General features: G+C 37.3%; 1 protein-coding gene across 16 annotated transcripts in view; it reads left to right on the forward strand.

The window, feature by feature from the left end:
• KDM6A (lysine demethylase 6A) overlaps nucleotides 1-12753 on the forward strand; it is a 145549-nt gene that overhangs the window by 73637 nt on the left and 59159 nt on the right. For all 16 annotated transcript variants that reach the window (XR_010622507.1, XM_065741600.1, XM_065741602.1 and 13 more), the window contains exon 6: nucleotides 946-1066. Coding sequence is in view for 15 of the 16 variants with exons in the window: in XM_065741600.1 (XP_065597672.1) it covers nucleotides 946-1066 (121 nt within the window). In the remaining variant the exon portion in view is untranslated. The remainder of the gene's footprint in view (nucleotides 1-945; nucleotides 1067-12753) is intronic.

Raw genomic sequence — 12753 nt, forward strand, 5'->3', positions numbered from 1 at the left:
CTGTCATACATATGAGGATATTTATTTTAGCCAGTCTATCAAGTTCAGGAGAGCTATCGTGATGGATCTTAGCTTCCTTCTGAATTCTTCTGAATTTAAATGGACTATATTTTAGCTTTATTTCCGCTAGCCTAATTTTGTGCAATTGGCCTGAGAAGCAAAACACGCTGTGTCAATCCTGTTTAGAGTCATACTTCTTCTTTCCCAGTATACAGGTGGTCCATAGTACTTCTGCTTTATCTTGCACTGTGCCACTGTGGACAGGAGCATGTATAAAGAGGATTTAAAGATAAGGAAATAGAATCAGAGCCATCTTCAGCTATCATGAGAATATGAAAAGCAAGTTTCAGTGACAGGAGGTGTCAGGCAGTCCAGCCTGTGTTATCCTGGAGGTAGATAAGTGACTGGAATGTAAGAGAGTCATGGGTATTAGGTGAGTCCCTACATTGGTTTCAGTGCTAAGAAAAGGAGTAACAGTATTGAAAATGAAGCAGGCTGGGGCAGTGCGAGGAGATGTTTGTGATCTTCCAGGCCTACCGTTTTGCTGCTGCTCTCAGGTATCTATGTGATCTGCATTCAAAACAGCCTAGCAAAGAGTTAGTTGTGAAAGGGATGATGACTGTGTGCAGTATTGTTCTACAGTTGAGTTCATTTTGTTACTTATTCCTGAATCATCCTTTCTGAAATAGCAGATATGTTACTGCGTTTCAGGCAGTAAGTTAGTTTCTCTAAATGAAAAGATTAGACTTTCAAATGTATTAAGATATCTGGAATGCAAAATTAACCAGTCCTTGAAGAATGAAAAGCAATGGAGCAAAAACGTTTAAGCTGTTATGTTGATATGTTCTTCATTAACAATTCTGATTCATTTTCAAGTCATCATATGAATAACAATTATAAAAGTAATGCTTCAGTAAAAAATATTTTTATCTGTTTGTCTTTCAGGGCAATTAAAGCATTTCAGGAGGCGCTTTATGTTGATCCCAGCTTTTGTCGAGCCAAGGAAATTCATTTGCGGCTTGGACTTATGTTCAAAGTGAACACAGACTATGAGTCCAGTTTGAAGGTAAATTTAAGTCCTTTTGGACTGAATTTAACGTTATAAGTAGTGTTGCATCGTAAAACTGAAAGTAATGTATAAATCCTACAATATGATCATAGAATCTGTTCACAAAAATGACTTGGATTTGGGTTCCAGCACCCCCTGCCAGCCACTAGATCAGACTGCTGGGGAACCCGTCAAGCCTGGCCTTGAATGTCTCTAGGGATGGGGTGAACGCCTCCAGGGATGCGTTCAGTGCTGCCACAGTTAGAGATCTTTGATCTAGACTGTAATGTGGAATAGCAAATGAACTGCACTCAGTCATATTGGTGCTTGTTAATGAACACTGCTTTCTAGCCTGAACATCCTCTCCACTTTGCAAAAACACAATCAAAGATTAAGTAAAACCAGACATTTTAATGTATAGCTGTTGCATGCTTCTTATTTTAGAAATGAAAGTGACTAAGGATGAGGATTTTACTCTAAAAACAGAGTAAGGATAGGATTCTAGGTGTGTCAGTTACAAAAAAAAAATTAAAAAAACAAAAAAAATTAAAAATGAGCACTGGAACTCTAGCAGTTTAAGTAGAATGGGAAAAATTGTTGTGGGGCTCTCATTGAAACAGTAAGTCTTGGGGAAAGCCTGTAGTACAGCAAGCTGGAGAAAGAAATAAAGGAGGAATTAGCAGCTTGATTCTAGTTATTCATCTCTGTTGTTCTAGTTTAACTATTGTAAACTATGCATTCATAAAAAATCATTAATTATAGAAAGCTTTTATATATTATATAAATAATGTTCTCATATATTTTATATTATTTTTAATTTTCTAATAGTGTAAAGGGAAGAGGGCAAACAAGGCTGCAAGGGGGACTCTGGGTGAGAGAAAAGGTTTGCAAAGGTGGGGGCTGCTCTGCCATCTGGACAAGTGGGGTGTGCCCATGGCAGTAAGACATGATGAGATGCATAAAAAGGCGTATTAATTAATTTCTATATTTCATCATTTGAGAGTTTGATTGTAAGGCAGAAATTTCTGACTGATCATTTAGAAATTGTGTTAATACTAGACTTAGTTTCTTTTATTTCATTCTTTTTACCATTTGCCTTTTTTTTTCTGTTTCTATAATATGTAACTTTTGTCTCCCTCCATTCAACATCTTTGCTCCTTTTTCCCTCCTTCCACTTACCACTCCCTTATCTCCACTTTCTTTCTGTGACAGAATCTAAATTTAGGTATATGTATTTCTGAAAAAGGAAGGTTTTATTTTTAAATGAGTTTTACATTATGCTGGGAAGTTCATCTGTGTGGCTGAGAATTCTGTGATTTTTAATTAGATGGTAATTTATGTATATATTTCTGCATATTAATCTCTACTAAAAACTGTTGAAAACTTTTTTGCTTCCAAAAGTATTGCAGAATGACTTCCTTTGTTTTCCCAATTTTTCCAGATTGTTTTCTTGCAGCTTGTATTTTTGTGGCTATCAGAAATACATCATCAAAGATTTGAGAGTAGAGAACTGCAGTTTTTTCCATTTACTCTTTGTAAACAGGAAGCACTTCTCAGCATTTCTTCATTGATCTAGGGTCCAGGTTTTCACCTTTAGAGACAGGTGATGTTGGGAATTTAATTAGAAAGGGCAATGATGCATAGGAATATGAAAGATTCGGTGTAGTCAGGGACAAAAGAGCAAGGGCATGTAGAAGTAGATCACTGAGCTGAAAAGTGATTATGTATGAGTTTGCATGGTCCTATTTCCTCTTACTTGGGAATGAATTTTGTATTTGGCTGTTAGGATATGTAAGGAATAAAAAGAGTGCCAAAGAGGTGCAAGCACACACTGCTGGCTCACATTCACTTTTGCATTAACTGGGACCTCTGAGTCCTTCTCAGCAGGACTACTCTCAGGGAGTTCCTCCAATTTGTAAACATATATGGAATTACCTCGACCCAAGAGCAAAGCCTCAGATTTTCTTTGTTGAACCTCATTGGGTTCACAAAGGTCTACTTGTCAGGTTTACCACAGTCCCTCTGGATGGCATCCCTTTCTTCTACTGTATCAATTGCACCTCTCAGTATATTGTCATTAGCAAACTTGCTGAGGGTGCACTCAATCCCATCATCTGTGTCACTGATAAAGGTGTTAGAGTACCAGACCCAAGTTGGACACCTGGGGGACACTGCTTGTCACTGGCCTCCACCTGGACTTAGAGCCATTGACCACAACCCTTCCAACCAATTCCTTATCCACCCAATAGTCCACCCTTCAAATTCACATCTCTTCAATTTAGACATAAGAACGTGGTGGAGGACCATGTCAAAGTCCGTGCAGAAGTGCAGGTGGATGACATGAGTTGCCTTCCCTTTGTTCACTGTTTCCACCGCTCCATCATGGAAAGCCACCAGATTGGGCAGTTCTGACCTTCCCTTGGTAAAGCTGTGGTGGCTGTCCTGGATCACCTGCTCATCCCTCACGTGCCTTAACGTGTCTTCCAGGAGGATGTCTTTCCAGGCACAGAGGTAGGCTCGTGCCTTTAGTTTTGGGTCTTTCTTTTTCCCTTTTTTGTACAGTGAGAGTGATGTTTCCTTTTTTTTCCAGTTACTGGGCACTTCTCCTGACAGCTATGATTTTTCAAATATGAAATTATCAAGAATTAGATAACTCCTTCCTGCTGTGCCATAGAGTATATAATTTTGTCACAGAGACAAGTTTTTAGATAGATATGTTGAAAATTTGTTCTGTATCATTTACTAGGTTTCATTTTATCTCTTTGCAAAAGAAAAAGGTCACACAGATCCTTAGAGATTTTTGGTATAGCAAGGTATTAGTTGTCAGTAGACTGCAAGGAAAGCACCAAAGAGCTTTTTAAAAAAGAGAAAATAAATTAACCTTTTTAAAATGCAAAATTATTGTGATTCCATTGTTTTTATATGCAATGTGATTAAGGCACTTAGGAAAACAAATTATAACAACAAAAACAGCTTACCCTGAAGCATAGCAAAGATCTTCAAAAGGATTATGAAATAAACATGAGAGTGGGTTTGCACTGAGGATGGTTTCCTTAAATCAGTATAACTACAGGCCTTTGCTGAAGGGATGTCTTATTTTGAACTTTCTCATCCTGTTTGCTGCAATGAGTCTAGTGACTTTGATTTGCAGAGTGAAGTGGACCATAAGTCTGAACAAGCTCAACTTGTGATTGGACAGATCTGTGTTACACGCATGATGAAATGCAGGAGTGTGCAAATGGGAAGGAGAGGGAAGAGCTGTGTTCTTCCCTTCTGATACACAAACATATGAAACTCTGCTCTGGAATACTCAACTGAAACACCTAAGGTTGAGTTTCTGTTTTTTATTCCTTGACTGTGAAAGCTGCTATCTTTAGCAGGAAATCAATAACCATCAGTGAGGAGCAAGGCAGAAGGAACCCGGTGAAGCAATCCAATTGGTCTTGAACAGTTTTGGTTGTTTTAATTTTTGTTCAGCTGTCAGTTTAATGTAATCTTGAGATGGACTCATTTTGTTTTATGTTGAAACAGATCAATATGTCCATCAGAATATATAAATTGAGGAGTAGAGTAAGTAGAATGAGCAGGACAGTCTTGAAAAGCCAATCAGATGGATCCCAAATTTGAGGTTTAAGTCAGAATTCTCTTTATTAGAAGAATACTAGACGCAAGTCAGAAAATACATACTTAGTGAAGAGAACAAAATGGTGGAGATTATGCGCAAGCATGGGGAGAATAAAATGAGAAAGTGCAATGCAAAAAGACGTTTTCACAGAATGTCTGAATCCAAGACTGAATGTCTCTTCTTTTCAAAAAAGAAAGTTGATTGTGGGGTTGATTTTTATTTTATTTTATTTTTTGTAGATGGTGATGGTGCTTTTTTGTTTTGTTTTGTTGACCTTGTTAAAAGGATTCAGAATTTTAAAGGGTGGCTTTTGAGGCAGCTAGTGACTGGCCATAAACACAGACCATTTCCCTGAGGCTCTGTCTAATACAATTCATAGTCCAGTTTGAGTTTCCAGTATGACACTGAGGCAGAAAGCAGAATTAAGTGTTCATCTGATACTCTTTTTTGACGGTTCTGAATTTCACAAATTGTACCAACGTTGTATTAATGTACTTTGAAATATCATAATATTTTTGATGGTATTTAAACATTCATGCTAAGTCTGTAATTGCTAAGAATAAACCACTGCCAACAGATGAGTCATTGCCAGTAAGAGTCTCCAGGCAAAGGAGGAAGGATGGGAATCTGAAGGTCATATATTCCATGTTTTTCACAATTTTAGACCATTAACATAAATCATCTATATTTTATGTAAGCAATTTAAGCACAAAATTAATTTTTACTACTTTAAGATGTTGATGATCAAGATAATTACTAGCGTGTGGTTTAACAAGCATAAAATCAACTCTCAGAGTTTTTTCAAAATCAATTACTGCTTTTGCATGTTTTTAATATTGCCGCAGTTAGGAGTTGCAGATTATTCCGAGAACCTTTGACTGCTCTGTTACCCAGTTGTTATAAACTTTGGCAAGAACAGTGGGAATGCTGAAAATTACTAGGTCCTCAGGATTATATTATAGGAAAAACATGGTCCTTCTAGTTGAAAGGAAAGTTGTCATTCTGTAACCTGACAGATAGGACAGTGCTATCATCAGAAGTGATACGTGAATGCTGTATTTGCCCCGTTCATCAGAAAAAGAGAATTAATTCCGAAGTCAGCTGTTCATGTTGAGGGAGGGAGCGGAGGAGTGCAGGGATTTTATTATTGTTATAGCAAAAATATATATTAAGTTTTATATCATAGTGCTACCTTCACTGTGTGTCCCAGCTGCCCCCTTCCTATTTGCTTACGAAAGGAATGACACCGAGAATACTGTTTTCAATTGTCTTGGCTATGGTGGTTCCATGATAAACTAAAAGGAAAATAAAGCAAGTTGATTAGGAATGCAGTATATCATTTTATTAGTTTGTCTAGCGAGTTGGAAAACATTCAAGTTTCTGAACACATGCTCCATTATTTCTGGCATCTCACCTGCTTATTCCAGTTTTCCTCCTTATTAATATATTCTTTTCATTTAAACCTTCATTTTCATATGTGTTTACTCTTTTGCATGTGTCTCAGTTCCCCTCTTAAGTACATTTGAATCTTAACCAATTGCTAGCAAATGCTTGAATGGAAGAGGTTTCAGAGAACTTTCTAGAATGTGCCTCTGCAACATGTTACCCCCAGAATCATTTGTTTGAGCTCTGCAAGCTATAGACAAGGTGATCCACAAAAGAGACACCATGTGACCTGGTATGTGACTAATCTCTTGGGATGCAGAAAATACAGCCTTCCCATCCATAAGATGCTTTGCCTTCAGGCAGCCCTGGAGGCCCTTATCCAGCTGAACACAGAGATCGGTAGAGCACAGGTGGATCTAGGTATGTTGAGTGGGATTTGCATGAAAGAGAAGCTGAGGAAAAAAGAAAAAATATAATTCTGATATTATTTAGTTTAATAGTTGGGTTACATTGGAAACTGCAGCTGTGAGGAACCAGTCTTCCATCTGGCGCTCATTCTGTTCTGCTGTGTTGAAGTATCATAGTGTGCTTTTGGTGGGGAGTGATGATGACAAGCCTTAAATCCTTTTGACTGTAAAATTCAGTTAACTTCCTTTTACTTTTTCAGTTGTGGATGGAATGACAACATCAAGGGCATGATGAGTGGGAGAGAGTTTTTCTGTGGTTTTGGTTTTATGAGGTTTTTTGTTTTGTATGCTTTTATATGGTTGGTTTTTTTTTTGTTTGTTTTTTGTCTTGTAATGGGTGGTCAGTTGGGACTCTGAACATGAGCAGGTAATTTTGACAAATGAAGCTGTGCTGTGTTTTGGGAGTTCTTTTTGCTTGCTTTTCAAGTATTGCAGGTACATTCTGTACTCAGTGACAAAACCCTTAGAGTAATGAGAAATTAATTTTTCATGTTCTCAAATATCTGCCTTTTTAATAGAAACACTGATCCTGTCTTACCACTCTTTAGAAATTTTACCTCTATTTATAGATAAAGGAGCTATCTTAGTAGTTTGCTGCAGGCTGATTCTTTTATCTAACCCGAAAACAGTCAGTGGAAATGCACTTTTATTTTCTTTAATTATTTTCCTAATTATTCTCATTTATTAGTAATGTTAAGACATTTTGCTTGCATTAGGGTAAGAAAAAGGCTTCTAGGAAATAGAATTTATTGGGAAAATATTCATGAATGCATGAATATGCATGAAGCATTAAAAAAAGAAATACTGATACAGATGAAAAGCTCTAAGTACATATTTATAGTTGGTACCTATATACCATCTCTTGCTCAATTAATTTTATTTCTATATATATCTTTATGAATATTAGAAGTCTTTTGTGTATAGCTGTGACAGACATTATGTCTTTTTCTCAAGAAAAAATTGAAGTGTATTTATAAAATTGAAAATTTATTTTAAAGGCTTCAAGTGGTGTATTACAGCCTTCACATTTTAACACCTGCTTAGATTAGAAATTTGTAAATGTGTTAAATTGAAACCTTCTGTATTCACCTCCATGTATTAAAGAATAAAAGTTAGTCAAAACATACATATTTGTGGAAAGATTTCTTATGTATATTTTATCTCTGTGATTGTAGCAGAAAACTAAACAGGGGCATTTCTTGGCTTTCCATTACTTCAAGGTAGCTTATGAGCATGAGAGGGACTGATTTTTTGTGCTAATAGTGATATGACTAGGAGAAATGGATTTAAAGTAAAAGGGGAGAGATTAAGGTTAGATTTTAGGAAGAATTTTTTTTTACTCAGAGAGTGATAAGATACTCAAAAAGGCTGGCCTGGATGTGCTCAAGGCCAGGTTGGATGGGGCCCTAGGCAGCCTGAGCTGCTGGGGGGCAGCCCTACCCGTGCTACAGGTTGGGGCTGCTTTGAGGTCCCTTCCAGCCTGAACCAGTCTGTGGTTCTGTGATTTTACATTATTGTATTAAGTGGATGAAGAACAGCAGCTGGGAATTATACTTTTCTCTAAGGCTTTGGAGTTTGTGTATGTGTATGATGGAGAGGAAGTTTTTAACACAGCATGCCACTAATCCAGCTGCAGTAGAGTAACCATTGCAACTTATTTTGATGGTACATCACAGTGTATTGTCCACAATGTGCTTTTTGTTCTTCCTTTGTTTTGTTTGGGTTTATAAGTTATTTTACAGTTCTCCTATAACAGATATGTAGAAGTGTCATCATTACAAAGAGTGATAAATCCTGAAATTTAATTATTGTGCTAGAAGACATCTTCTTATCATCAGGTGTGGGGGGAATGAAACGAACCATGAGAATAGAAATAGTTGGCTTGATGTTAAGCTATGAAACTAATGGATATTGGTGCTGGTACACTTGAATTTTCTGTGCACCTTCTCTTAGAGAGTGCAGTTGTTTGTGTTTCCAGGATTATCAGCTTTACCTGTAACAGAAATTCTGTTAGCTGGGGCAGATCCCTATCAGAGATGGCCATATACTTTCATGTCAGCTGGGGCAGCTGTAGGCAGCCATAGGCTGAGGGCTGCTGGTGGTACAGCAGCAGGGGCAAGCTGTCAGGCAGCCCCCTGCCCTGCTGGTGGCCGGTGGGCTCTTAAGACCTGGATGTCTGAATGCAGGTGGTGTGTACCTGATGAAACAAGCAGCCAGCGTGCGCAGAAAATGCAGCTAGTGGTGTGCTGTGTAAAATACCGGTCAGTAAATTCGAGTACAGCCTTCTCTGTTAGTAAAAATGCAACTTTGGTAATCGTTCTTTTTGAGGAGCTTCATCTGAAGGTGTTGCTGTTACTTTGTGTGCAGGCATCTCTCAACTTCCTTCCTTCTGTCCTCAAGCGGTTCCTTTCTGCCCTGTCTGTGTAACAGTTTTTGTCAGTGTCTGAATGTTAGACAGTAGTCCCAGTGTGCTTGTGCTGTACAAACACCTTCATCGTCCCAGACGAGGTCCTCCTGAGCTCTCCAGCCCCTCACAGCCGAGCAGGCGAGCGAGGCAGCAGCACATGTAGCGCGTCCTCTCCTGACCCTCTCCCCAGGCCCCAGCCAGGCCTGGCAAATGGAGGCCTGGCACGCTGCCACGGATGATTATGCAAGGCTTTCCGTGTCCTACTTAGCTGAACAAAGGCTGCTCTGAGGGACCTAGGCATCGCACCTAGGTCACATAGGCAGAAAAAGCCATCTCTTGACAGAGTTGTACTGAGTCATGATGGAGCTTTCCCTTGTGGTAAGTCTGTGAGAACTGTCAGGTATCAAGTGATGGCTTGCCTTGCTTGCTAAATAGATGCAGAGCTGAGGGTTGCTCAGCTTCTTAATGCCCTTCTACAGAGCAGGAAGGTTTAGAATTGTTGCTCTGAAGTCTCTGACTTCAATATAAAGAGAAACATTAAAAATCATACTCCAGGAGGAAAACGGATTGGTCATCTTATGGATGAAATGTCAGGAGCATGGGTACTTGTCTCTCTTGCCTCTGAAATGGTGAAGGATGAATGTATTAAGAGAAATATGTTTAATTGTTGTAGTGAAAACATTAAGTTACTTAAATCCTTGCCAGATTGCCTTTATTTTCCTACTAGACCTTTCATCAGTTAAGTTTACATACCATCCACTGTGCCTCTGATCCTTGAAGATGTTACCTTTGCAATTGTTTCCACAATCAGAGGCATGTCTAGGAGTCCAAAGGAGGCAGAACAGGCTGTAGGTAATTGTGCAATTACAGATGACTCCAAATCAAGGTATACGGTGACTTCAGCTGCAGCCCTTGAGGAGAGACTGTTACTTTTTAACATTCAGAACACTGCCTTCTAGGTAAATCCTCTTACTCTGCATTTGAATTTCTATAGACTGCTGTCTGCCTTGAGGTATTGTATGTCGTCTCTGAACTGCAGCGGCCTCTCCTGCATAATAACTATTTCACACAGCAGTAGCCAGCTTCAGTGCTGCAATATTTGAGAGAGGTGCAGATGTTTGCTAGCTGCTTCTGTTTGTTGCAGAGATGGAAGTTGGAAATTATTACTATTTTTAATTTTTTTGGTGCTGGCAGTTGGAATTAGTGGACCTGCTTTTCGCTGATGAGCTTTGTATGCTAGAGTGCATGCTTTTTTTTTGAATGTTTTTGGATACTTACCAGGGGGTTATGGATTATTTATCCAGCAAGAGGTGTAGGTTTGCTTGTTTATGTGCATTTCAAAGGTTTTTGGTTTGAGAGCTTCTGTGTTTCTGTGTATTGCTTTGCTGTAATTGTTTAGAGCAAATGGTTTATCTTTTCTGTAGTTACATGCTTCAGATTATCAAAATTTTTTTATTTTTTATTTTTGTGCTTAGTAAACAGTGCTTGCAGAAATTTTCGTTGAGAAAAATTTCCATACTATGGATTTTGAGATTTGAAATACAATGTGCTAGTAGTTAATTTTTTAGGAGTCATTGGTGAAGATAATCTAGCCTTTTACTGTGCAGCACTGATTTTACTGGTATATTTAAATATTAAAATGGTTAGATTTTCATGTATGGTTGCTTGCTTTCTGCCGGTGAGTCTCACTGCAATAACCCTTCTGCAAAGCTACTGCAGAGCAATTGTCAATCGATTCTTTTTGGATCTGCTGGTTTTTTATAATGGCATCGCTAGGTGAGAACAAATGTATTCCTTTCTGCTTTATCTTTTCATAGTAATTGTTAACGGCAGTACAAGCTTACAGATCTGTGCAAAATGAGATTTGAATCATTTAGATTGGTGTGCTCAGTGTGCAGGCCAAAGTATGTAGATCGATGTTGTTAGGGTTTTTTTTTTTCTGATTAGGAAAGCTGCAATATAATGTAGAACATTTTATTTTTATTTAGTCTTTTTTTTTTTTTTTTTTGAGTTGCCTGCTTAGTAGAATCACTATGGTAACAGACTAAAGGATGTCCCTGAGGCACACAAGCAGCATTGCAATGTAAGTGATGGGAGGTTTTAAGTTCTCTCTTACTGCTCAACACTAGGAGAAAAAAACAACAGCCAACAACAACAGCAACAACAAAAACACAACAGGCAAGACAGGGAAATAAGCTAGTATTTATTATTTTTAAGCTATTATATTATGCTAAGGTTAAAAAGTTATTTTGCAAGTAATGTGTATATGACTTCTTTGTTTTCTGTACTCTGTTTTGGGAATTATGTTGCTCAAGTTTTCATTAAAATTTGTAAATGTGGGTAATTCAACTTGAGTTTGTTTCATTTCTAAAAGCTGCTATATATTACAAGTGTTGATGCAAGTCAGTGAGGAGGTAATGCCACTGTATGCCTCAGCTAAGGAGGAACTTCTTTTTTATATTGTGTTATGGATAATATATAGTTTTAATAATTTTTTTCTATTAAAAATATGTATTTAGAAATTTGGTGGTCTGGTAAACTGTAAATCTTTGAGATCTGTGCTGTGGAAGCATAACATACGAGGTATTGTAAGGAAAGTTGCGTAGTATCTAGATGTTTTGAGGATGACAATATGGAAAACAAGTTGCATATGCTTCCATTATCAATGTTTTTTTTTTTTGTTTTTTCTTCCCAGCTATGCTGATAAGCTCCTGATGCCTCTTTGTTTGGCATCCTGAACACTGGGAGCTAAACAGACAATTTCATGCTAACTGGATAAAATATGCTGAAATGTCAGTAACACTTCGTGCATTAGAAGCCATTGAATGTTGTATACTATAGATAACTGTATTATCTGTAGTATTTTACATGCTGTCTCTTAGGTTCCTGTCTTCCTAGGCCTTAATTTATAATGAGTGAAGTTATTCATCCAAATTCTGTTCTGAATGTAGGAATTTTGTGTGAAGTGTTTGGAAAAGGGCATTGTAGCATGAGTTTGTTTGCCTGCTGTATCCATTTTAACATACTTCATTATAACTGTACTAATCACTGATTGGATATAACAGTTGTGGAATGATTGGTTACATCCAGGATTTCTTGTAGATAAACTTTACTCCTCTGATTTTTACTCATATTTATGGAAAAGTGAAATGCTTATTTCAGAATTTGAGATGATGAAGATGTTTTAAAATACATTTTTTTTTATCTTGAAGAAAAGTAATTAAAAATAAACAGTATTTAACTGCCATTGTCTTGACACCTGGAAGGGAGATAGTGTAAGAACTAATGAACTCCTTGAGAAGTGATTTTTTAATGTAAAGGTAGTCATTTTAAGTGTTTGTTTTTTTTTTATATAAGATAAACTCTTAAAAAAAGAAGCAAAAACAAACCAGAAGGAATACACCTATAAATCACTTTGTTACTTGTTTACAGAAAAAGTATTTTATTTTTCTAAATAGACAGATTTGCAGCTTGAATGTTGGGGTCTCCATGAAGCTATATGCTAGAGGTGTAACTGTATTCTTAAGAAAACTTGTTCTTCCAGTTTTGACTATTGATAGAACCATTATTCCAGATGCTGTCTCTCTTAATCATTTTGTGAAGATGCCTCTTGTAAACATGCATTAGTAGAAGCATTGCTACATGCTTACAAAAAGAAATTACTTTCCTCTAGTAAACACTCTTGAACAGAAATTGAATATTACCTTCTTTAAGACAAATGGTAAAATAGAGTATCTATTCTTAAGAAGGAAATTGATTTTTTCTTAGTAATTTGCCAAAACAGGAGCTTTACATTGTTTGAAAATCAATTCCTCCTTGT

This window comes from Cyrtonyx montezumae, unplaced genomic scaffold (genome assembly GCF_038088225.1).
Source record: "Cyrtonyx montezumae isolate F1298 unplaced genomic scaffold, pur_monq_1.0 scaffold_3, whole genome shotgun sequence".
Taxonomy (NCBI): Eukaryota; Metazoa; Chordata; class Aves; order Galliformes; family Odontophoridae; genus Cyrtonyx; species Cyrtonyx montezumae.